This window comes from Macaca mulatta, chromosome 1, assembly GCF_049350105.2.
Source record: "Macaca mulatta isolate MMU2019108-1 chromosome 1, T2T-MMU8v2.0, whole genome shotgun sequence".
NCBI lineage: Eukaryota > Metazoa > Chordata > Mammalia > Primates > Cercopithecidae > Macaca > Macaca mulatta.
The window spans coordinates 228,043,839-228,070,833 of NC_133406.1; the positions used below are offsets into that span (position 1 = coordinate 228,043,839).

A 26,995-nucleotide genomic window follows, 5' to 3' on the forward strand; every position below is an offset into this window, starting at 1 on the left:
GACCCTACCTTATACAAGTACATAGAGCTTATGTCATAAAAATATGCTGGGAATAGCTTAGAGGAAAGTGCAAATTACTCCACCCAGGGAAGGCCAAATGGGAGTAATGGGAGTGGGAGAAGGGAGAGTTGGGGAAAGATGAGAGGACTCTACTGGGGGAACCATTGGTCACCAGCTCCAGGTCAGGCCAATGGTTACAGACCATGCTGAGTTTCTCAGGCTGAGAAGTTGGGTTGACTGTTCTTCCCAGCACCTTCTGGTGAGGCCTTCTGTGGAGGACATACTCTAAGGTGGCCTCATGGGCCCCACCCCCCAGTGGTCATACCCTTATGTAATCCCCTTGTGTGGACAAGGCTTATGACTTACTTCTAACCAATAGCATATGGCAAAGGTGATGGCATGTACGTGATATGTGTTTGTGATTACCTTACATTAGTTCTAGTAGCTATCTTGCTGGAGTCTGTCTCTCCCTTGCAGTCATTTGGAGAATTTCATGTGTCAAGACACTGTGGGTAACCTCTAGAAGCTGAGATTGACCTCTGACCACAGCTTGCAAGAAACTGAAGTCCTCAGTCTATAATCACAAGGAATTGAATTCTGCCAACAACCTGACCAAGCTTGAGAGTAGATCCTTCCCCAGTTGAGTCTCAGAAGACCACAGCCCCAATACCTTGATTGTAGCCCAGCAGGAGCCTGCCAACCCAGCCCCTGACTAAGCCAATGACCCAGTTAACTGTGTTCTGGCTCCTGACCCACAGAAACTGTGAGCTAATAAACGTGTATTGTTTTAAGCCACCATGTTTGTGGTAATATTGTTACACACCAATAGATAATTAACACACCCTTCCATCAAAGCTGCTTACACTAATTCATTAGCCACAATGTCTGCTCATGCCCCCAGGGGCCCAACTCAAATTGCCTGTGTGGATGCCTGCTCTTTTTGCAAAGAACCAAGACACCTGTAGGACCCCCTCCTCCATTGGTCATAGGTGAGGTCGTTGGTACCCACTGAGGCTGTGGTTGGGAAAGCCTCCAGCTTCAGCATTTGGGTGGGACTTTGGTGAGACTGACAGCACTGAGGCCCAGGGGTATTACAGGTATATCTAGCAAACATGGGCCCAAGCAAAAACTAGTGTGGGTCACCTCCAACATGCAATACAAAGATTCCCTTCCTTTTCTCTGTGAGCAGAGAAATTGGCATGGCTAAACAATGGCATGGTTCTTTATAAAAGTGAGAACAGTCGGGTGTGGCGGCTCACGCCTGTAATCCCAGCACTTTGGGAGGCCAAGGCAGGTGGATCACAATGTCAGGAGTTTGAGACCAGCCTGGTCAACATGGTGAAACCCCATCTCTACTAAAAAATACAAAAGTGAGTCAGACTTGGTGGTGTGCACCTGTAATCCCCGCCACTCAGGAGGCTGAGGCAGGAGAATCACTTGAACCCAGGAGGCAGAGGTTGCAGTGAGCCAAGCTTGTGCCACTGCACTCCAACCTAGGCAACAGTGTGAGAGTCCGTCTCAAAAAAAAAGTGAGAACAACATACAAGCTCATCGAAGAAAACAGGCTAGCACCTTACTCCCTTTGGAAATGCAGTTTCCATATTCCAGATGGCATTCAGAGGTTCCCAAGACATCCTTGACTTGGTGAACCTGCCTGCTAGTACCCAGTTGGAACTCAGGTTAAAGACTTGAGCCCAGGCAAAGCTCACAGCTCCCCAGAGCCCACCCTTTTATTCTGTTCCTTTCCTCTTGCGTCTTTCCCTGTCTCTCTCTTTCCCATAATCCCCTCTGAGATCTTCATTTAGTCCAGCCCAAGGGTGGCTGTGTCAAGGGTAGAATTTCATTGCAACAGCATTTCTCAGACCAAGTGGAGCCAATCAAAGTCGAGATTTGACCCAGTGACCTTTGACCGCAAGAACAATTAGATGCCCCCTCCAGCTATGCTTTGTCATCATGGATATAGATTCACCACTGATAGTATGACCAGTTGTTGGCATTTATTCTGCACAGATCTTATATGTTGGGGCTTTGAGAAATTTTTAAAGGCATTTTGTTCTCCTTTTGATATTTATTTCACCTGAGTGGGAATGTTAGAGACTGTTGCTAGATCCAGCACTGGACATTGTTAGTGCTGGAAGGAAACAGACACAGTTTGGATTTTCTTGAATACTAAGCAAGACTCTTAGCTTACTTCTCACCCTTCCCAGCTGACCCAAGCATTGATGTAGCACCTCTTTAGTCAATAAAATAGAACTCACTAAAGCACCCAGTTTCTGGTAGAGTCCATACTTGTCCCCGCCTCCTCGGGGCCCAGGGTTACCATCATATGCCCTTTACATAACTGACTACAGCATTCACAATCTTCAGGGAGCATGGGAAAAAGAGAGCCTTCTTATCAAAAAAGATAACGGATCCGTGAAAACCATCCTCTAGGTGGTACCATGTCACGCGGACTCCCTGGTCCTCCAAGCGCTTCTTATAGAGCAAGCTGTCATCACGGAGTATGTCATTCTCACAGCTCACCAGGAAAGACTCAGGCAGTTGAGCAATGACCTCATCATCTGCTATCAGGGGTGAATTTTCTACATCCAGCATATGTTTGGCTTCTAAATAGGCAGCTTCATTAAAAGGGCCAGGAGACCAGGGTTGGTAGCCTCTGTTCTTAAATTTCTTGGGGATGTTGTCAGGGCTGAGCCACTTCTCGTACTTCCTCCAGACATCTGGGGGTACACAAGTGCCATTCAAGATGGCATCACGCCAGGAGAGGTCAATGGCCAGATAGTTACACACAGAAGTCACCAAGAACTTCCGGGAAAGAAATGGGACGTTCTGGTTCTGCTGATAGGACGGCAACTGCAGACAGAATGCCTGGACAAATGGGTAAATCAGAACCTGAGCCCGAATCTGGGGAAGATCTGATCTGCCCACCAAAGCCTGGGTGATGGCAGCCACCACTGCACCTCCGACGCTGTCTCCACAGACCACAACCCTGGAAGGGTCCACCCCATAGGTTTCCAGGGCCTTCAGGAAGTGAATGGAGGCATTCATGCAGTCTTGGAAAAGGGCAGGGGAATGGTGGTCAGGAACCTTGCGGTACCTAAAAGGAAAACAGGGAGCAACAGGACACCAGTGTGGACAGTGTTGCTAGGGAGCTGTTTCAACAGAATCCTCAACCCCCTTACAAGACTGTGTCTGATTAAATCCTCAGAATAAGCCTATGAAGTAAGGATTTCATCCCCATTGTCTTCCTATGAGCATGTGAGGAACCTGCCTAGAGTCATAAAGGCCAGGATTCTTCACTCCAAACCTGTGCCCTGTCAGCTTCCCATAAACTCCATATGAGGTGATGCAACTTTGTTTTCATTGAAGCTATTTGCTTTGGGAGCAAAACAACCAGCAATGGCTGAAAAAAAAAGTCAAATGAAACCACTACCAATCCCACTGCCTGTCTGTAGAGAAAGGGAGAGAGAACACTAAAGTTAAAGTCAAGAGAAAGTTACTGTCAGGCAGAATTTTTTTTTGAATCAAAAATCTAGGCCGGGCACGGTGTCTCACGCCTGTAATCCCAACTCTTTGGGAGGCTGAGGCAGGCAGATCACGAGGTCAGGAGATCGAGATCATCCTGGCTAACACAGTGAAACCCCGTCTCTACTAAACAAAATACAAAAAATTAGCCAGGCGTGGAGGCAGGCACCTGTAGTCCCAGCTACTCAGGAGACTGAGGCAGGAGAGAGGCCTGAACCTGGGAGGCAGAGCTTGCCGTGAGCCTAGATCATGCCACTGCACTCCAATCTGGGTGACAGAACAAGACTCTATCTCAAAAACAAAAAATCTAATTTAAAAAAATTGGCTAGGCATGCATGGTGGCACACATCTGTAGTCTCAGCTACCCAGGAGGCTGAAGCAGGAGGACTGCTTGAGCCCAGAAGGTTAAGGCAGCAGTGAGCTGTGATTACACCACTGCACTCCAGTGTGGGAGGTGAGAGGGGCAGGGAGTGAAACTGAAGGTGCAGTGTAGAGACGGAAAGCTAGCCCGGAAATCCACAGCTCAAGCTGCAGAAGACCCAGGTGCCAGTGGCTGGTGAAGAACACTAGGGGGTTGGTCTTAAGTATCCTGAGGTTTGGTTTCCAAAGTATGTCTCCTCAAAGAAATTCAAGGGCAAAGAAAAGGAACTTTAAAATGAGCTTTTAAATACAGTAATGAACAAGCTAATTAATGCATAAATTGAGATTAAGATAATAGAAAGGAATAAAAAAATAGAAATAGTTTGGCTTAACTGATTGCAACAGAGAGTTTATCTAAACAATTGTTCTCTTAAATGTTAAGTTGAAGTTGTTGCTAATCATCTTTTCTATTCTTACAATCTATCATTGAAAACATCCAGGCTGGGTGGTGGCTCACGCCCACAATCCTAGCACTTTGGGAGGCCGAGGATCACTCAACCTCAGGAGTTCAAGACCAGCCTAGCCAACATGAGGAAACCCCATCTCTACTAAAAATACAAAAATTAGCAGGGTATGGTGGCGGGAGCCTGTAATCCCAGGCACTCGGGAGGCTGAGGCAGGAGAATCACTTGAACCCGGGAGGCGGAGGTTGCAGTGAGCCACGATTGTGCCACTGCACTCCAGCCTGGGAGACAGAGCGAGACTCCATCTCAAAAAAAAAAAAAAAGAAAAGAAAAAGAAAAGAAAACATCAAAAAGGTATATTTTAATTATCACATTAAATTTGGAAGAAGCTCATAAGGAAAAATAACATCTTAGACTAGTGGCTTTCAACTTAGAACAACAAAATTATTTTTTTTCTTAGAAGAAAAAAATGATGCAAGAACCCCACTGTATAAAATAAACAAATGCAATTGTTCTGGTTTTGCCCAAGGGTAAGCAACATAAGCTCTCATTCTTTCTCCTTCTTTTTTGACTTCCATAGCTGCCTCTAAGACATCACAGGGAACCCTAGGGCTCAAAAGAACCAGTCTGAAAACCACTGCCTTCCCTTAGACCTTGAATTTTGTTTCCTTTAAAAGTTAATTTAACACCTCATCTTTCAAAATAGGATTTGATTGATTGCAGCATAATATAGTACCCATCTAGGAAACAATTATCGCCCAGTAATCTTATTGCCCATTTCCTAGATGGTCAATATATTGATAAATCTATCAATGTTATCAAAGCAGGTTCCCATTTAAGCTCAGGCAAAACACATGCTTCTCAGAGGGTCCTTGCAGGGAGGTAGCCCCTGCACCTGGTAGCAGTGAGTACAAACCTCAGCTTTCATTTTCCCATTTCTAGAAATGAATACTCCTCACTAAATGTTGAACATATGACTCCAACATGATGAAGGGGATAACAAATATTAGGTGCTTTCTATGGGCAAAATCTCTGACCTGCCAGAAAGAGGCAGAAATTCTCCTGTGCCTCCCTGCACTCCTCTCTTGCTCACTGTGATAGATTGAATGTGTATGTCCCCCTAAAATTCCTGTGTTGAAATCCTACACTGCAATGTGAGGGTATTAGGAAGTGGGGCCTTAGGAAAGCGATCAGGTCATGAGGGTGGAGCCCTCATAAATGGGATTAGTGCCCTTGTGAAGGAGGCTTTAGAGAGCTCTCTGGCTTCTCTTTCTGCCATGTTAGGATATAAGGAGAAGCTGGCAGTCTACAGTCTGGAAAAGGGTCTTCACCAGAGCCTAACCATGCTGACACCCTGATCCTGGACTTGTAGCCTCCAAAACTGTGAGAAATCAACGTGTTGTTTAAGCTACCCCATCTATGGTAATTTGTTATAGCAGCCCAAACTAAGAAACTCACCCAGAGGTGAAGGCTTTGCAGAACCAAAGATCAAAAGACCCATCTTCCCCAAGACCTCGGGCAGGGAGTCCCAACCAGGCCTTAGACATCTCCCTTCCTTCAGTGTGTCTCAGGGAGTCTCCTCCCAGCTGCTGTCTCCCTGCAGCCTCCTAGAAGCCCTTATCTGTGCATGCAGCTCCATCAGCCACTCTATCAAAACTGCCCTGGCCCATGCACCGGGTCTAAGTATCTGGGATAATGGTATCCTAAGGAATTTTCTACAATGTATTAATGCAGGTGCTTATTGATACCTTTATGTGCTACCTGTTCAAGGGATGTTTTTATTATCACAAAGGTCTTTGGTGACATAGACTGTAATGGTGCAATTTCAGACACAATGGTAAGCCACCTGGGAGGTATGTTGATGAATACTAGAAAGTACTGGCTTCCTCAATCTCATCAGAGAGGACCAGAGATGTTAAGTGACTTTGTTTAAGTCACACAGTTATTCTGTCTACCAAAGCCTATGGGCAGCTAAGGTTTGAGGAGGTCCATTGTAGAGGCAGAATCTAAAAAGGCAGATTTCAATTTCTCTCACTGGCCTTCTCTAAACTCTTTCCCAGTGATGTGAGATCTCTTGGGCCAAGAACCAGAATCCTAGTGAGTAGCCCTTACTGCCCCCTCCATCCACTCTAAAGATGCCCCCATCTCCCTATTGTTTTTATAGGACCAGGGTTGTATCTTAAGACACTCTCAACACTAGTTCCTGCAGGATCAGAAGCTTAGTTGGTTTTTAACAATGCAATAAGCACCTGCAGAGCCATCACCCCAAACAACAGCTAGAATCTTGACCATCACCTTCACCAAACCCACCATCATGCCATTTTGCTTCTCCCCCAACTTAATGAATGGTTACCCTGAATCCTGTATCTATCATTTTTTTCTTTCTATGTTACATTATCTTATTGTGTCTATGTGTATTCCTCAGAAGTATTCTTTTGGTTTTGATGTTTTTACCTTTGCAAAATGAGTATCAGGCTTTATGTAATTTTTTGAAAATGTTTCACTTAGTTTTATACTACTAAGATTCATTCGCAATATGGTACACCTTTCTAGTTCATTTATTTAAATAGCTATGGAACATTCTATATCTTTATGGCTATGTAATCTAACAGTTGCTATAGTGTGGTTTATTCATGCATGCCCCTGTTCATGGACATGAGGGTTGTTTCCAGGTTTTTGCTCTTTCGAGCACTGCCGCACCCGTCTCTGTGGATGCGTGTCCAAGAGTTGTCTCTTGGGAGTTAGGGCCTCTCTGATCTACAAATCATCCATGAACTTACCCTATCTCCTCTCACCCCTGTTGAACCTACCAGCTGTCTCCAGCAACTCACCCAATCATCAGAAGTACAGAGTCAGTCTCCCGGGCCAGATAATTGCACAGGCCATGGTAACAATCTGCAAGACAAAAACAGTCAGAGCAGCAGCCCATGAGTAGGACCCAGACCATCTCATCACAGCCCCCAGGAAGAGCCAGCTGACAATCTTGGTGTAGGGTGTGGCATCCTCTCTGTTTCTGTCCTTGCCTCCTCTGCCTGGGCAGAGCCAATGAGCCAGGCCAAATCAGACATGTGTCCCCAACCTCCTGAATTTTGGGGCTCAAGTGCACCTTGGGGCTCAGTTTCTGCAACATTTAATTTATAGTGGAGGAAACCAGGAACCTGGCAATCTTAGTGATCTGAAATGGACAAAACCAAGGGAAGTTAGGCATGCCTGCCCTAGGATATTAATAATAACTATATATTTATATTGATCAAGAAATAAACAAGGGTTGGACGAGATTTTTCTATTAGTAGAGTGGTGCATATGAAGTTCTCAGAGGCAGGTCCATTCATACGAGTATGTAGAACATACTAGCACAGTGGCAGACATAGAATCACTGCCAAATACACTTCTAATTCAGTCATTCTCAACTTCAGCCATACATAGAGGTACCAGGGAGTTTTTATAAGTCCTCAGGCCCAGGCTAAACCTCAAACCAATTAAATCAGAATCTCTAGGGTGGAAGCTCAGGCATCAGGATTTTCCAAATCATACCAGGTAATTCCAGGGTGTGGGGAAGGTTGCTGAAGTAGGTACATGCTTCATTAATGCTCTTTGAGGGAGGTGACAATGGTTCTGAATGGAGCCAGAGGCACAGAGGGGTCTAAACTGAGTCGGAACAGTCAGCCCCTAAGTTGAAGTTTCCATGCTAGTAGGTCTCGGTCCTGGGTGCACATTGCAGTCATCTGATGAGCTGTTTCAAAATACTGATGCCCTGGCTCACGCCTGTAATCCCAGCACTTTGGGAGGCCAAGGCGAGTGGATCATGAGGTCAGGAGTTTGAGATCAATCTGGCCAATATGGTGAAACCCCATCTCTACTAAAAATACAAAAATTAGCCAGGCATGGTGGCACATACCTGTAGTCCCAGCTACTCAGGAGGCTGAGGCAGAAGAATTGCTTGAACTTGGGAGGCAGAGGTTGCGGTGAGCCGAGATCACACCAGTGCACTCCAGCCTGGGTGACAGAGCAAGACTCCATCTCAAAAAAAAAAAAAAAAAAAAAAATGCTGATGTCTGGGTCCTGCCCATTTAGCCTGCGGTACGACCTGGGTGTGGATATGACTTTAAAATTCCCAGGTGATTTTAAGGCCCAGCCAAAGTGGAGACCTCTGCTAGCCATGATCGGGGCCAATCTGGGTGTCATCTTCCCAATGTAACCCAGACATTCCTCCTTTCCCAAGCATGTCAGGTCATCCCTGTTTCAGAGATTTGCACTTACTGCCCCTTCCACTTAGACTCAATAGGGCCGGGACTAGGGTGAGGTAGGCAAGATATCTGCCTTGGGTGCACAATCAAGGGGGCCCCACAACACTCAGCCATACAGAAAAAATAACATTTGGACGCAATTAAGAAATCACAATTCATGCCAAAAAATTGCATGATGACCAAAATATCAAAATTTTAAATAGGCTTGGCTGGGTGCAGTGGCTCACACCTGTAATCCCACACTTCGGGAGGCCAAGGCAAGAGGACTACTTGAGCCTGGGAGTTAGAGACCAGGCTGGGCAATACAGCAAGACCCTGTCTCTGTAAAAATAATTAGGCCAGGCACAGTGGCTCACTCCTGTAATCTCAACACTTTGGAAGGCCAAGGTGGGGGGATCACTTGAGCCCAGTAGTTCAAGACCAGCCTGGCAACATAGGGAGACCCTGTCTCTACATATAATTTAAAACTTAGCCAGGCATGGTGGTATATGCCTGTGGTCCCAGCTACTAAGGAGGCTGAGGCAGGAGGATCACCTGAGCCCAGGAAGTTGAGGCTGCAGTGAGCCATAATTGCATCACTGCACTCCAGCCTGGACAACAGAGTGAGACCTTGTCTCAAAATAAATAAACAAACAAACAAATACATAATTACCTGGGGGTGGAGGTGCCTGCCTGTGGTCCCACTACTTGGGACGCTGAAGCAGGAGGATTGCTTGAGCCCAAGAGTTGGACGCTGCAGTGAGCTGTGATCACGCCACTGCACTCCAGCCTGGGTGACAGTGCAAGACCCTGTCCTTAAAAAGTATATGTGTATAGGGCCAGGCGCGGTGGCTCAAGCCTGTAATCCCAGCACTTTGGGAGGCCGAGGCGGGTGGATCACAAGGTCAGGAGATCGAGACCATCCTGGCTAACACGGTGAGACCCCGTTTCTACTAAAAAATACAAAAAACTAGCTGGGCGAGGTGGCAGGCACCTGTAGTCCTTGCTACTTGGGAGGCTGAGGCAGGAGAATGGCGTAAACCCGGGAGGCAGAGCTTGCAGTGAGCTGAGATCCGACCACTGCACTCCAGCCCGGGCGACAGAGCGAGACTCTGTCTCAAAAAAAAAAAATATATATATATATATATGTGTGTGTGTGTGTGTGTGTGTGTGTGTGTGTATAAACAGGCTTCTACTTTTCTTTTCTTTTTTTTTTTTTTTTTGAGACGGAGTCTCACTCTGTCACCCAGGCTGGGGTACGGTGGTGCAATCTCGGCTCACTGCAAGCTCCGCCTCCCGAGTTCATGCCATTCTCCTGCCTCAGCCTCCTGAGCAGCTGGGACTGTAGGCACCCGCCACCACGCCTGGCTAATTTTTTTGTATTTTTAGTACAGACGGGGTTTCACCGTGTTGGCCAGGATGGTCTTGATCTCCTGACCTCGTGATCTGCCAGCCTTGGCCTCCCAAAGTGCTGGGATTACAGGTGTGAGCCACCGTGCCCGGCCACAGGCTTCTACTTTTCACTTGCACACTTGCTCTGCCCTGTTGGGTCCTGCCTGTGTATACATTTTGACATTTTGTTCATCATAATTGTTTTGCATTAGTATTTGGTTTTTTAAACATTGCCTTAAAATATTACTTATCTTGATGAATGAATGTTTTGGCATCCACTGAATCTAAAGCCTGAAGCAAGTGTCTCCCTCTAGCCCCGACCCTCTCTTAGAAGGCTCTTCTCCAGCTTCCAAAGGGCCAGATCCTCCTCATCCATTGAGCCTCAGCTCAAATCTGACTTCCCTGATGAGAAGAGCTAAATCGGAATGATGCTGTGAGTCATTCTCCATGCCACCTGTATTGTCATGATCTGCAGTAACTTCAGTGTCCAGCTCCCTCAGGTGACTGTCAGGTCCATGAGGCCAGGAACTGGGTTCTGTTCCCATGACAACAGATCCCGCAAGAGAATGTCCATCGTCACTTCCACCACTAAGTGTCAGTACATCCTAATCTCGGGGAAGTTATGTACCGGGAGAAGCCCACCTTTTCCTATGGGCAAATTTTTCTCGCGTGTGTCCATGCATCCATCCATACATCCATATCCATTTGTTCATTCGCAAGCTCATCCTTTCATCCACTTATTCCCCCATCCATCTATTTATTCGTGCATTCATTCATTCAATTCAAAAAATGAAAACAACAGGCACTGGTGATCCAGCAACAAACAAAACTTCCTGCACTCTTCATTTTTAATGGGGGGAATCAAGTACTAAATAAGGAAACCCATGAAAGAACAAAATGAGCTCTGACTGTGTCAAGCACCTGAAGAAAATTAACAAAGATGAAGCCAGGGGTGGAGACAGGGGTGCAGGGCAGGGCAGCGTCAGCGCCAAGAGTGGAGACAGGGGTGCAGGGCAGGGCAGCAGTCAGCAGGGAGAGTTCTTAGATAAGATGTCCCGGGAGGGTAAGACAGGAATAACACAGGATGGTTACAGGAGAATAGAAAATTCCAGGCCGGGTGTGGTGGCTCACACGTGTAATCCCAGTACTTTGGGAGGCCAAGGCGGGCAGATCACCTGATGTCAGGAGTTCGATACCAGCTTGGCCAACACGGCCAAACCCCGCCTCTACTAAAAATACAAAAATTATCCAGGTGTGGTGGCACGCGCCTGTAATCCCAGTTACTTGGGAGGCTGAGGCACGAGACTCGCTTGAATCCGGGAGGTGGAGGTTGCAGTGAGCTGAGATTGTGCCACTGCACTCCAGCCTGGGAGACAGAGTAAGACTCTGTTGAAAGAGAAAAGAAAGGAAAGGAAAGGGAAGGAAAGGAAAGGGAAGGAAAGGAAAGAAAAGAAGGATGGGAAAGAAAGAAAGAAAGAAAGAAAGAAAGAAAGAAAGAAAGAAAGAAAGAAAGAAAGAAAGAAAGAAAGAAAGAAAGAAAGAGAAGGAAGGAAGGAAGGAAGGAAGGAAGGAAAGAAAAGAAGAAAGGAAAGAAAAGGAGGGAGGGAAGGAAGGAAGAAGGAAGGGAGGAAGGAAGGGAGGAGAGGGAAAGGGAAAGACAGAAAGAGAGGCAGAGAAAGGAGAAAAGAAAGAAAGAAAGAAAGAAAGAAAGAAAGAAAGAAAGAAAGAAAGAAAGAAAGAAAGAAAGAAAGGGAAAGGAAAGGAAAGAAGGAAGGAAGGAAGGAAGGAAGGAAGGAAGGAAGGAAGGAAGGAAGGAAGGAAAGAGAGAGAGAGAGAGAAGGGGAGAAGAGAAGACAAGACAAGACAATTCCAGGTAGCAGTTTTACACAATGAGCAAAAGGAAACTTGAAATGACTGCAGAAGCTAGAGGCTGATAAAACCCTGAAAAGCCAGGGTGTGAACCAAGCTGGCTAAGACCGACTAGACCCAACATGGCACTGGATTTGACCTGAGTCTCTCCTAGGACCTCCTTCTATGCTCATCAGCATACTAAGCACACACCCACTAGTACCATGGCAGTTCTGGGACACCCATATTTGGTGTACAAATGGGTGCCACCACAGTTCCGAGAAAACTCCACCATTTTCCAGGAATTTTCATGAATATTCCAACCCTTGGTTAAAGAAACCTATAAAGGTAGCCGCCCCAATCCTTGCGCGTGTCTCTCTTGAGTCTGCCTGCACTCTTTTCTTGACTATCTGCTTTTCCCTTTGCAATAAATCTCTGTATTTTCACCATTTTCTGACTCGTTCTTGAATTCATTCTCATGATAGTGTCAAGAGCCTGAACACTGGGGAGGGTCAATGTCCCACCGGCGTTTGGGAACCTTCCCCAGCCCAGCAGTGTCATCTTTGTGGCAAGCCAGCCAGGGACATCATCACTCCCATTTTAGAACCACTGGCAGGCCAGGCGCGGTGGCTCAAGCCTGTAATCCCAGCACTTTGGGAGGCCGAGACGGGCGGATCACGAGGTCAGGAGATCGAGACCATCCTGGCTAATACGGTGAAACCCCGTCTCTACTAAAGATAGAAAAAACTAGCCGGGCGAGGTGGCGGGCGCCTGTAGTCCCAGCTACTCGGGAGGCTGAGGCAGGAGAATGGCGTGAACCCGGGAGGCGGAGCTTGCAGTGAGCTGAGATCCGGCCACTGCACTCCAGCCTGGGCGACAGAGCGAGACTCTGTCTCAAAAAAAAAAAAAAAAAAAAAAAAAAAAAAAAAAAGAGAACCACTGGCAATTGGTAAGCCCCGCTCCAACCTTAGTTGGAGTCCTCTTGTTCTCTGGAATTAGTACTTTCTTGGTTGTTTCTTGGAGCTAACTACAGCCTGCCTCCCCACTGCTCCCTTAGGCTGGAAAACCCAATTCCCCCTGATGAGCGACAAGCAGAGATGAGGAATTTTCAACTTACACAGAGTAGTTTTGGTTTTTGTTTGTTTGATTTTCTTTTTTTTTTTTTTTTTTTTTTTTAGACAGTCTTTCTCTGTCACCCAGGCTGGAGTGCAGTGGTATGATCTCGGCTCACTGCAACCTCTGCCTCCCGGGCTCAAACAGTCCTCTAGCTTCAGCCTCCTGAGTAGCTGGGACTACAGGCATGCCCCACCAGCCCAGCTAACTTTTGTATTTTCTGTAGAGAAGGGATGTTTCACCATGTTGCCAGGGCCGGTCTTGAACTCCTGAGCTCAAGCAGTCCACCTGTCTCAACCTTCCAAAGTGCTGGGATTCCAGGCATAAGCTACCATGCCCTGCCTTACACTGAGTAGCTTTGAGGCACCATGGACCTCCCTGACATGAAGCTAATGAGGGTGGTAGGGTAAAAACCCGTACCAGGCAGTGGATGAATGGTTTTCAAGGAGCACTATGGCTTTTTCTTGGGAAGGGTCTTCTGTTTTCCCAAGGGACCAGCTGTGCCAAGACACTGATGCTAGTTGGGAAATGTTTTCTCCTTCTTGTCTTTCTTTAAACCCTACTGTTGTGATTTTCTCTTCTCATGCTTCTTCCTCACACTTCACCCAACAGCTTAGTGAACTCTTTAGACACAGCAGGATAGGCCCCTTAGATACTGCTTTCTGGAATGCCAAGGGGGGGGTCCCTTCAAGGTCCCTATTTTTTGGCCTTACTGAATCATCTCTACTCCCAAGCTTTACCTGGTGGTAAATGTTCAGATGGATATCGGCAAGCTTGCAGGCCCACAGCTTGCCCTTCTCGACCTTCCCATTTCCAAAGCCCCAGGGGCCACGGATGCCTGGGCAACACTGAGACTCCAGGGATGCCTGGAGGCCAAGGACAGTAGGGCTCCAGGGATGCCTGGACACTGAGGCAGCCAGCCAAGAGAACTGGGATGCCTCTGAGATGCCTGTCTCCCTGGCATGGCCATGGAGCTGGCCAATCACAAGGGAATTTCATAAAATGCCAGGACCAGTCCATCCATGAGGGAACCATACTGTTATTTTCCCCTTCTCTCTCAAGTCATGCCAAGAAAAAGCCAAGGCCATTTGAGACGCATTCTTAAAAACTGGAATAATTTTAAACTTGATGGGCTTAGAAGAAACTCATTTCTTTCTGTAACACCATTTGGCCCCAATATAAGTTGGAAAATAGGGTGCAATGGCCAGAGAATGAAACCCTAAATTTTAATACCATCTTGTGATTAGGTCTTTTTTGTAAATGTCAGGAGAAATTGACTGAAATACCATATATATAGGCCTTCATGGCTCTTTATCAGAACTCTTTATTAGCCAGTCAGTGCCTAACATCAGGAGAAAATTACAGAAATTGTCTTTGTAACTCCAAATGCCTGTTAATCAAATTCTTGATGTGGCTTTTGGGATATTCAATAATAGGGAGAGGGCTGAAAAGGCTGAAAAGACCCGGCATGGCAAACAATGGGATGAAGAGCAGGCCCAAATGATAGCCGTCATTGTAACACTGCAACCAGTGCCCCACACACCAAGGGTCACCCAGACGGAGGCGTCACCGATGGGTCAAACAGGCCTAACAGCAAACCTGCAGGCGATGGCTACTGCTTCACGTGTGAAAAGCCGGGACACTGAAGCAATGACTGTCCCAGCCAGGGAGCCCACCTAGACCCTACCCTCACTGCAAGCGGAAGGGCCATTGGAAAAGGGACTGCCCTGAGTTCTGAAGGGAGAGAAGGACACCCAATGCCATAATGGCTGTAACTGAGAACTGAAGAGGCCTAGGTTCCTGGCAGCCTCCATAAAAGTCATGGTCATCACAACTGAGGAGCCTCAGTGACTCTTGACATGGCTGGTAAAAATATTAATTTCATAATTGACTCAAGGGCCAGTTACTCTCTCCTAAACAGCCATACTGGGCCCTTAGCCTCCAAAAGCTACAGTGTCACAGGTGTTGATGGCACCCCAAAATCAAAGTGCTTTACTTTACACCTGAGCTGCAGGCTGGGACACTATATAGTAACTCATGAGTTTCTAGTTATGCCAGAATGTCCCATTCGTTTATTGGGATGTGCGAGATCCTGACTCAGCAACGGATGAATAACATGCACTGACACAGATATTCTGCTTTGTCAGTCCGGCTGAGTGTCCGAGTCACTTACAGACACCAAGCAAGGTGCTGTAAAGAGTCAGCGGCCACGGCCCTGACCAGCCAGCGAGACTCGTATTTATTCAGTAAAGATTAATTGACAAAGGCTTGAGTCAACACACCTGTGGGTAATTAACCTGGTCGCCCCTACCCCAGAGAGGGCCGTCTTGCCCACGAATGATCAAAGGTTAGTCTTAGGACCACATGAGGAAACAAGCTATTTAGATAAACTATTCTATCTTCATTGGTACCTACTTTAAGCTCTTTACTCAAGGTAAGGATTAGGTTGCCTTCAGCCATAACCTTATCCTGAGATTTTTGCAAAAACTTTCAGGCCGTCCAAGGAGGTTTGTGACTATTATAACTAAAATTTTTCCCACCAGTCCCCTACAGGGATGGGACTTCCTAGCCATCCCAATAAATCAAGGCACTTTATCAAGCCCTATAAAGCTCTCCTTATTGGCAATGTTTGTTGTTCTGCCAGCCTCAGAAAAACAGGAGACACACACACACACCAAAATAAGGTCTCAAGTAGACCCACAAGTATGGAACCAAGAAACTCCTGGCAAAGCAATACATGCTCAGTCAGTGATCATCTCTTTAAAAGACAAAAATAATTCCCCATACAAGGATCAATATCCTCTCAAATCAGAAGGCAGGCAAGGACTGCAACCTCTAATTGAGAAGTTGTTAAAACATGGCCTCCTGATTCCAGGTCAATCTCCTTGTAATACTCCTGTCCTCCCTGTCCAAAAACCAAACAGTAGTTCAAGACTTACAAGCCATTAATGAGACCGTAATTCCCTTACATCCTATAGTGCCAAATCTTTATATCATATTTACCCAAATACTGGGAAACACCAATTGGTTCATGGTATTAGATCTTATGGATGGTTTCTTTTGCTTCTCTTTGCACCCTGAATCTCAGTATTTGTTTGCTTTTGAGTGGACTAATCCTGGAACTACTATTTCCCAGCAGCACACCTGGACGGCACTGCCTCTGGGCTTTGGGGATAGGACTCACGTGTTTGGAAATCCCTTGGCACGAGAATTAAGGGAACTAGAGCTAGAAAGGGAGGGATACTCTAATATGTGGATGTTATCCTTGTATGCAGTCCCACTAAAGAGGACTCAGAGAAGAATGGCATTCAGGTCCTAAACTTCATGGGAAAAAGTGGGTGTAGGTTCTCTTCATCCAAGGCCCAGATTTCTAAACCTAAAGTAAAGTAAAATATCCAGGGCACATTCTAAGCCCAGGGAACCAGACCTTGTCCATCAAATGAAAGGAGACAATCTTGAAGGCAGGACCTCCACAAACAAAGAAGCAACTTAGAACTTTCATGGGTATGCCAAGATTTTACAGGATTTGGATCCCAGGATTTGAGCTCATTACTAAGCCACCGTACGAGGCCCTAACAGGACCAGAGCATAAACCACTTGGAAGGGTTTGTGCGGTAATAAACCATACCTATTGTTCATACCTGTTGCTCTTACATCAACAATTCAGGATTAGCTAAACTACAAGTTCCAAGTTTTACCAACAGGCTATCCAGCTGTATAATTTCAATAACCTCACTGCTGAAACCACATGGGACTCCATCCAGGGATACCTACCAAGTGTGACATGAGTCCTGCCTTTCCTGGGGCCTCTAATAGCTGTCTTATTACTTCTGATCTTGGGTCCTTGCTTGTTTAATCTCTTTGTAAAGTTTATGTCTTCCACTAGGTTGGCACAAATGGTTTTTGCCTTTTATGGCGAAAACGGCAATTACTTTCGCACCAACCTAATAGATTGCAACAGTTCCATGTCAAAAGGATGGCCCTGCAGGATTCCGATCAATCCCTGCCTGAGATTCAGATCCTCCTGATGACCCAACCTTGGGACCCATAGGCTAGGCATCCAGAAATGTCCAAGCCCACACTAGGCGGGGCCAACACCCCTAACCAGCAGGAAGTAGATACTGAAGACTGGAGACCTTCCTCCCTCATCAACCCCTAAGTATAAGAGATGGAAATCTCTGGGGGAAAAAAAGAATGAGATAGAAATTATACAGGGTGGTCGCAGAAGAATAGAAAATTCCAGGCAGCAGTTTCACATGACTAGCAAAAGGAAACTGTTGAAATAGCTGCAGAAGCTGATAAAACCCTGAAAAGCCGGGGTGTGGACCAAGCAAAGACCCACTGGACCCAACATGGCACTGGATTGGACCTGGGTTTCTCCTAGGACCTCCTTATGTGTTCATTAACATATTAAACACACACCCACCAGCACCAGGACAGTTATGGGGACACCGCATTTGGTGTACAAATGGGTGGCACCGCAGTGCTGAGAAAACTTCCTCTTCTTCCAAGAATGTTCATGAAGAGCCCACCCCTTGATTAAAGAAACGCATAAAGGTAGCGTTTCTTCGCGCCTGTCTCTCTTGAGTCCACCCCACTCCCTTTTCTTGAGTGTGTGCTTTTCCCTTTGCAACAAATCTCTGTATTTTCACTGTTTTCTGACTTGTCCTTGAATTCATTCTCACAACAGTTTCAAGAGCAGGGACACCAGCTGGAGGTCCCACTGGCCTTTGGGGACATCCCCCAGCCCACTGGTAGCAAGACCACTCTGGGGAGGGACAGTTGAGATGCAACTAAAGAACCAGGGGTGGTCAGCCATGCAATGTCAGGGGCGGGAAGGGTATCTTTCGAGGCTGAGGAAACAGCAGGTTGAGAATGGTGGTGAGAAGGAGCTGAAGTGTCTGCAGCAGATAGGCGCGTACCGGGACTGCAGCTGAGTGAATGGGTAAGGGCCACCACAGGTGACCCGGGCGAGGCTGTGGGAGGAGTTTGGGTTTCAGGGAAGGGCACAGGAGAGATTTAAGTGCAGGGCTGACCAGCTCTGACTTGTATTTTTAAAAGATCCCTCTGGCTGCTAGGTGGGGACCAGATGTGAGGGGCGAGAGGTGAACCAGGGAGACCCATGGCTGGGAGGCTGGGGTGCAAGGGGGCAGGCAAGCAAGGATGGGGTCTTGGGCCATGGCGATACTGCAGAGCTAGAGGGAAATACGTGGGTTTGGGAATCATTGTAAATGAGACAGGGCAGGCCAATGACTGTGAGTAGAAAGGGGAGAGAGGAGTCCACAGCCTCTGTGACAGCCCCGCCGTGACACTGCTGTCCCCATCTTGACTGAGACTATCATATTATAGAAAAGAAAAGGTTTCCCATGTAGGCTGCCACACCATCTACTGACCTGAGCCCAAAGCCCTTCGTCTGGGCTGTTAACGCTATAAAAATCTCCAACAACTGATTCCTTTAAGCTACTGCAGAAGGGTTCTTGTGGGAGGCAGGAGCTAGGCTATGCATGCAGATGAGGCCCTTCCTCTGCAAAGCCACAGGGAAGCCCCTTACCCAGGCTCCCAAATACTGTGCCCCCTCCATGGTAGAAGATGATGCCTCGCCGGGGTCTGGAGGATGCTGCCTTGGGCTGGAACAGCCTCACAGGTATCGTCCCAAAACGCAGGTCGGTCACCACAAGTTCAGGGTCCTTCTTAATTCTCACGCTATCATGTAAAAAACGGATAAATTTGGGCATGGAGCAAATTCCCAGCTTCTCAAATATATTCCCCTGTTGGAGGTAATCAAAGAAAGCCAGACGTTAGGAGAGGTTAGAATCCGGATGGTGGATCCCTGACGCTTAGAATTGTTAGGATGTTTTCGTAGTTTCTCACCTGCCTCCCATAGGTACAGGGGCTCTTCAGGAATCCATGGGCTCTGGATTGTGTCCAGGTAGGGGGCTGGGTTTTCCAACTTTTCTTCCCAAGGGCTCTTGATGAAATAATGATGTGAATTTGCCAAAGGGTAGCCTAGCTTGGGGCTGACTGGAAAGAAGCCACTGACTTAGAAAAGTCAATTGTTGACTGGGTGCGGTGGTTCACGCCTGATATTCCAGCACTTTGGGAGGCTGAGGTGGACAGATCACGAGGTCAGGAGATCAAGACCATCCTGGCCGACATGGTGAAACCCCCTCTCTACTAAAATTACAAAAATTAGCTGGGTGTGGTGGCAAGTACCTGTAGTCCCAGCTATTCGGGAGGCTGAGGCAGGAGAATCGCTTGAACCTGGGAGTCAGAGGTTGCAGTGAGCCGAGATCGTGCCACTGCACTCCAGGCTGGCGACAGAGAGAGACTCTATCTCGGGGGAAAAAAAAAAAAAGAAAAGCCAATTGGCCAAGGCAACTGGCCGGCAACTTCCCTCTCTATAGTTCTGTGCTGGACTCTCCCCAGCCTGGGATGCAAAGATAATTCCTCACCTGTATCAACACATCATTCTTCTGGGTTAAGAAGGATTCCTGACTGTGTCCGTGTTCAACGAAAAAGAGCAGCGTGAGCAATTAGGGATGTCTGTTGTGGGCTCAGGTCAAGGGAGTAATGTGTTTTTAAACTAATATGGTCACTCTACTTATAAACAATTCAGCATCTGAATATTTCAAAATATAGTTACAAGGTGTCATATTTCATGTACTAAGTACATTTCAGCGATTCTGGATAATCTCTCCCACAGACCTCACATTTGGAGTGTGTCTTTGTCATAAGGAAAACAGCAAAGGATGATACGAATGACAAGAACAAGAACAGCTGATACTTATTAGACACTTACAATGTGCCAGTACTGGCCCAAGTGGCTTGGATCATTAACTTGATTAAAGTTCTCAGCAACCTTTCTAAGTCAGGCACAATTATCAGTTCCATTTTACAAATCCGGAAATTAAGACATGCCAAGGTCAAGTTCCTTGCCCAAGTCCCTTGCCCAGGGTTCAACAAGCAAGACGCAAAATTTGTGTTCTCAACTGCTAAACAAGAAAGAGCTTGGGTTTCGGAGCCAAGCCTATCCAAGCTCAAGTCTGAACCCAAACTCCAATGAACTGAAAAGCCTTGGGCGTCACTGTCTCTGAGCTTCAATTTCCCTTGTTTACAAAATGAGAGGCATGGTGTGTATGATCCAAGGATGAGGTGTGAGGATGGGATGTGACCACCTACACAGAGTGTCTCCCCAGTGGGTCCTGGCCAGTGCGAGCCCCACTCTTTCTCTTGCTTGCACCCACTGGGTCTTGTCCAAGGTCCCACGGACTACCCCAGTGGGTTCCCTCCATGAAGAGGTCCTCCTAAAGGAACTCCAAACAAAATAATGATTTCCCTGCTTTAGTTGGAGAAGAACGAGTTGATCCGCAAGGTGCAGGTCACCTGCTTTTCCCATCAACTGACCCACATCTGAAAACCCCAGGCCTCTATGTTGCGCCAGCATGGATCTTCACCTACTCAGCTGTGAGCTCCCTAAGTCGTGGTGCCTGTTGTCGGGGTAGGCTGGCCCCAGCCCTAATCTCCCCAGCTATCTGCCCTGTTTGCCCACACACTGTGGGCTTCTCCATGCCTCTCTTTGTTTCCTGGGAGGCTTTCTTACCTATTCAGCAGGTGGTTAGACACCAAACTGACTTTCGTATCCAGGCTCAAGGGTTATGTTCACGTGGGGCCATCCTCCTCCCTCTCATAGTAATGGCCACTGCCTTCTTGGAGGCCCTCAGTACCCTGTCGCCCAGGTTGGAGTGCAGTGGCGCATTCTCAGCTCACCGCAACCTCTGTCTCTAAAGATTTCTTTAGAACTCCTCTAGGGCGTTACTGTGTGGATATGATCACCCATGTTTATTCCTACCACCAAATCAAATGCTTCTCATGATCTAAGGTCTCAGCACCTTCCCCTCTGTCTCCAGCATCTAGAACAAGAAATGTTTGTTTAGGGGATTTGGAACAATGCAGTGTGATGTTAAACCTCCATAGGCATCGCACTACCTTGGGAGGTGTAACATCACACTGCACTGTGTGATGGCCAATAGCTACGCCACAAAGTTACATTGTTTCGGTTTTGGTTTGGTTTTCCAATTCTGAGCCCACATTTTCTATAGCTGGTAACAGGACAGAGGCAGAGAGGAAAACTGATTATTAAGATTATACATGGGAGTATCGAGATTTTAAAAATATCTGAGGTCCAGTGGCCGGGCACAGTGGCTCACACCTGTAATCCCAGTACTTTGGGAGGCCAAAGTAGGCAGATTGCTTGAGCCCAGGAGTTCAAGACCAGCCTGGACAACATGGAGAAACCCCATCTCTACAAAAAATTAAAAAAAAAAAAAAAAAAAAGAAAAGCCAGGCGTGGTGGTGCATGCCTGTGGTCCCAGCAATTCGAGAGGCTAAGGTGGGAAAATTATTTGAACCTGGAAGGTGACAGTTGCAGTGAGTCAAGATCATGCCACTGCACTTCAGCCTGGGTGACAGAGTGAGACTCCATCTCAAAAAAAAAGAAAAGAAAAGAAAAGAAATATCTGAGGTCCAGAATTTTAGATAGCTGTTGAAACTCCTTGAAAATATTGCATCGTTTGCCCTTTAAAAGAAAACCAGGCCGGGTGCAGTGGCTCACATCTGTAATCCCAGCACTTTGGGAGGCTGAGGTGGGCCGGATCACAAGGTCAGGAGATTGAGACCATCCTGGCTAACATGGTGAAACTCCATCTCTACAAAAAATTAGCCGGGCGTGGTGGCACACACCTGTAGTCCCAGCTACTGGGGAGGCTGAGGCGGGAAAATCGCTTGAATATGGGAGGCAGAGGTTGCAGTGAGCTGAAAATTCACCATTGCACTCCAACCTGGGTGACAGGGCGAGACTCCATCTCAAAAACACAAAAGAAAAGCAATAGTGGCTGGGTGCAGTGGCTCATGTCTGTAATCCTAACAGTTTGGGAGGCCGAGGCAGGCAGATCTCTTGGGCCCAGCAGTTCAAGACCAGCCTGGGCAACATGACAAAACCCCGTCTCTACAAAAAATGCAAAAAATTATCTGGGCATGGTGGCAGGCGCCTATAGTCTTAGCTACTCAGGACGCTGAGGTGGGAGGATCACCTGAGCCCAGGAGGTCGAGGCTTCAGTAAGCCATGATTGTGCCACTGCACTTCAGCCTAGGTGGTGAGAGACTGAGACTGTCTCAAAAAAAAAAAAAAGAAGAAGAAGAAGAAGAAAAAGAATAGCAATAGTGTCTGTTATATTACCTTCGTATTTTTTAGTGAGGCTGAAATCGTCTGTAGCAACTTTTAAATCTATAATAATTTCGAGAAATGCTACATCTTTGCCTTCAGGGATTTGATAAGCATACTATGAATAACCGACTTTTACTGAGCCTTTCTAAGCACCCAGCATCGTGCTGTGCATTTTCAATGCTTTTCTCATTTAATCCCCACGTCCCCCTATAAAAAGCCTCCCCGGGGCCGCACACAGTGGTTCACGCCTGTAATCCTAGCACTTTGGGAGGCCAAGGCAGGCGGACGGCTTGAATCCAGGAGTTTAAGATCAGCCTTGGCAACACAGCAAGACCCCATCTGTACAAAATATCAAAAAATTAGCCAGGCGTGATGTGATGGTGCATGCCTGTGGTCCCAGCTACGTGGGAGGCTGAGGTGGGAGGATCCCTTGAGCCCAGGAGGTGGAGGCTGCAGTGAGCCATGTTCATGCCACTGTACTCCAGCCTGGGTGACAGTGAGACCCTGTCTCAGAAAAAAAAAAAAAAAAAAAAAACTTCACTTTTCAGAGAAGAACATAAAGGCTTAAAAACATGAGTCTACAAAGCGAGTAAGTGAGGGCCTCAGGGCTCAGAGGGCGGTCTGATACCAAAACAAAGCTCTTGATTTCCTGGCCATAGACTCTTTTTAGCTTTTTCCTTGTCCTCCCTAAACTTCTTGCTCCTGTGTTGCCTATCTGTCCTCTGGAACCCAATGAACATTCACTACTGCATGTCTCCATCCTCATCATCATCACCCCACCATGGGCAGTGTGCCCCGGGAGGCCCCAGTGCTGGGGGGATCGAGAGAGGACGCCACAAGCTGAATCCACCCTTTCAGTGGCTGCAGACCCATCTCAGAGTCTCCCGTGGGCAGCCCGTAGCAGCTGTCATCAGTAGATGCTTAGCTTCTGGACCACTTTTGAGGAGAAACACGGAAGGTTAAAAAAATCACCATTTCTCTGGGCCATCTGAACATCTTAGGCCCCCATTTTAAGTCCTGGGCTTCAATTTCCCTTGTTTCAGAGTCCCTTGTCCTGGGGCTCTAACCCAACCAGTAACTCCATGTGGATTGCAGCCACTGGCTTGAGACCGCCTAATTCCAGGCTGGTTGCATTCTCCAAATGAGAGAGACAAGAGTACTTCCTACGTCCTTGCCCTGTCTCCTTGAGTCAGTAGCATCGATGCCATTGCACACTGAACTTGTTCATTTCTCTAAAAGCGATCTTTTAGAGAATGTTTTTGTTACCCACGGGTAACACTTCCAGTCGTACAGAAACGTATTTTATGAATTGACGAAACATCTCTAAACATATTAACCCTTCCGGATGAGGAAACTGAGACCCAGAGAGGTTAAGTAAACAGTGCAGGACCGCACAGTGAGTGAGTGGCAGAGCTGGGACACACTCAGGCAGTCCGGCTGCTGTCTGTGTTCCTTATTCCTAAGCCCTGCTGTCAGTTAAGCGTGGTCCCCTCATCCTCCTCCACAGCTGCCCTGCGATCAGCAGGATCTGTTTGGCTTCTATGAGGTCTCCACCCAGGGTTGGGACACTGGGGTTAACTTAGGTTGCCTGCCACAAACAAGATGTCAAACCATTGTTTCCAAATTCACTGCAGCTCTGGGTGTGTGCTGGTCCCCCCCAAACCCCCAACCCCTAAGCCCTGCTCAGAGCCTGGCTGGCAGGGCCACTCAGAAAAGCTGGGTGAATTCATGTATGATTGTATCAACGAAGGTAAGCACCTACCAGATATCAAGCTCTGTGAGTGGAACTGGGCTTACAGAGAGGAATAAGGAAAAAAAACACCTGTGAGGCCAGGGGTGGTGGCTCACACCTGCAATCCCTACACTTTGGGAGGTCAAGGCGGGCAGATTGCTTGAGCCCAGGAGTTCCAGACCAGCCTGGGCAACATAGCGAAACCCTGTCTCTACCAAAAGTACAAAAATTAGCCAGGCATGGTGGTGCACACCTGTAGTCCCAGCTACTTGGGAGGCTGAGATGGGAGGATCGCTTGAGCCCAGGAGGTTGAGGCTGCCTTGAGCCATGATTGCACCACTGCACTCCAGCCTGGGCAACAGAGCAAGACCCTGTCTCTAAAAAGTAAAATAAAATAGAAACAACCTGTAGGCAACTCAGTGCACCAAGGGTGAAAGATGGTGCGGCTGAAGGAGGTGCAGGGGCTGTCAGGCCACAAGTCTGTGGAAGGCAGGAAATGGGTCTGAAATTGTTTTTGAATTCTCAGAATAAAGCCCAGTGATTGGCACTTGGTAAATATTTGATGCTGAAGGAAGAAAGGAAGGGAGTTAGAGAGATCAGGAGAGAGGAAGGAAGAAAGAAACAAAAGGAGGAAGGGAGGGAGGGAAGGGAGGGAGGGAGGGAACGAATGAATGAGGGAGGGAGGGAGGCAAGGAAGTAGATAGGGAGGAAGAGAGAGAATGAAGGAAGGAGAAAGGGAAGGAGGAAGGAGGGAGGGAGGGAAAGAAAGAAGGAAAAAGGAAGAAGGGAGGGAAGGAAGGAAGGAAAGAAGGAAGGAAGGCAGGCAGGCAGGCAGAGAGGGAGAGAAGGAGATATGGAGGAAGAGAGAGAATGAAGGAAGGAGAGAGGAAGGGAGAAAAGGAAAGAAGGGAGGGAGAGAAGGAGGGAAGGAAGGAAGGAAGGAAGAAGGAAGGAAGGAAGGAAGGAAGGAAGGAAGGAAGGAAGGAAGGAAGGGAGGGAGGGAGGAAGAAAGGCAGGCAGGCTATGGGAAGGGAGAAGGAACGAAGGGAGGAGAGGGAGAGAGAAACAGAACAGCAGATACAGAAGAGACACATCTATCTTGAGGGAGTCTGAAGAGAGAGAGACAGAAGGGAAGTGAAAGAGGGAAAAGAAGGTAAGCTACTGAGAACAAGAGAAGGAGCCCCGAGGTTATGACGTAGCCTGAGAGTAAACTCACCAAAGTGATCAGGTAGAGGAATATGCAGTGCAGGAATCTCAACTTGGCAGGATGCTGCAAGGTAGCAGGGACATCCGTGGTGAGGAAGTGCTCAAAGACAGCCCAGACAAAGACTCCCAGGAAAAAAATGGGCAATGCCAAGAGTAGCACTAGCCATGGGAGAGCCATGTTCCTGGGGCCTCGAGGAGCTGCTGCCCTGAGGAGCTTGCCTGAGAGCTTCTGTGAAGAGGACCTGGCTGGGTTACACCCTCTGCCTCCTCCACCCCACTCTCTCTGGGCTAAGCCTGACACAGTGGCCTGACTTGGCTTCTCAGGGGAGGCACAAAAGGGCCAATGGGAGCTGGAGGAACCTGTTTCCCTAAGCAATGTGGGGACCCAGAAAAATCAATACTGCCCCTCATGGGGAGTCTTGGAAGGTGAGTTTCCCAAAGGTCTTCAGGAAGATCAGGCTCAAATGGGCATCTCAGCTCCTGGGAACGCTAGAAAAGGATCTAGGCCTCCAGGGCTTGATCCTTCAACTGTAAGATAGGAGACTTGGCCAGCTTTCCTCATCAGGGTGTGGTTAGGGTGAGCACAGCACATCTCACCCCAGCTCACTCGCTAGCTGCCCTAACCCCAGCTTTGTTTTGCTTTTTGAAACAAGGTCTCACTAGGTCACCGCCTATGCATGCTCTGGGCCTCTGGCCAGACCAGGGCAAAGATTAGCTTGTTTTCTGGTGGTAATAATCTTCTGGGGTCCTGGGACGGGAGAGAGGAATGCCATTGCAGGCAAAACTGGGCTTTATCCAGCCTCATATTCCACCTCTAAAAATGGTGCCTAGGGCTGGTTTGGGGACAATTTTTATCTACGTTACTTTCTTCTAAGAGAGAAAGAAATGATTGGAACCATTTTGGGAAATAGGCCTTGAGCCTGAAAATTTTAGAAATTTTAATTTGGGCTGAGCATGGTGGTAATCCCACCTGTAATCTCAGCACTTTGGAAGGCCAAGGCGGGAGGACCACTTGAGGCCAGGAGTTCGAGACCAGCCTGGCCAACGTGGTGAAACCCCGTCTCTACCCAAAATACAAAAATTAGCCAGGAGTGGTGGCATACGCCTGTAATCCCAGCTACTCGGGAGGCTGAGGCTGGAGAATCACTTGAACCGGAGAGGCAGAGATCATGCCACTGCACTCCAGCCTCGGCAACAGAGCCAGACTCTGTCTCAAAAAAAAAAAAAAAGGAAAAAAGAAATTTTAATATGACAAACACTTGTGTTCTGCTTACCATATGACAGGTCCCCTTCTGAGTTCTTTATAAGTACTTACTCCTCAGGCACTATGATGACCTCCGCCTTACAGGTGAGGAAACCGAGATGCTGTGAGTAGATAACTCAACTAGGGCCATGGAGCTAATAAGTGGGAAAGACAGGATTTAAATCCAGCAGACTGAGGTCTGAGATGAGCCTCTTAACCACTTGGCTACTCTATGCATACCCTGTGGACTGGATTGGAGCCTTAAATTGGGGTTAGGGGCTGGGTGTGGTGGCTCACACCTATAATCCCAGCACTTTGGGAGGCCAAGGTAGGCAGTTTGCTTGAGCTCAGGAGTTCAAGACCAGCCTGGACAACATGGTGAAACCCTGTCTCAACCAAAAAATACAAAAATTAGCTTGAGGTGGTGATGCACACTTGTAGTTCCAGCTACTTAGAAGGCTGAGGTGGGAGGATCACTTGAGCCTTGGAGCAGGAGGCTGCAGTCAGCTGAGATTGCACCACTGCATTCCAGCCTGGGTGACAGAGTGAGACCTTGTTTCAAATGAAACAAAACAAAACAAAACTGGGGTTAGGGCAGCTAGCTAAGGAGCTGGGATGAGATGTGCTGTGCTCACCCTAACCACACTCTGACGAGGAAAGCTG

The 26,995-nt window shown here is 47.5% G+C and overlaps 1 protein-coding gene across 1 annotated transcript; it reads right to left on the bottom strand.

The window, feature by feature from the left end:
• Positions 1–1,982: 1,982 nt before the first annotated feature.
• AADACL4 (arylacetamide deacetylase like 4) lies at positions 1,983–25,709 on the bottom strand. The gene is made up of 4 exons (XM_001106030.4): positions 25,100–25,709; positions 18,480–18,696; positions 7,181–7,244; positions 1,983–3,097 (listed from the first exon to the last, which is right to left on the bottom strand). Exons 1-4 carry the CDS (start codon positions 25,265–25,267, stop codon positions 2,323–2,325), a joined length of 1,224 nt encoding a protein of 407 aa, XP_001106030.3. The 5' UTR covers positions 25,268–25,709; the 3' UTR covers positions 1,983–2,322.
• Between the last annotated feature and the right edge of the window lie 1,286 nt (positions 25,710–26,995).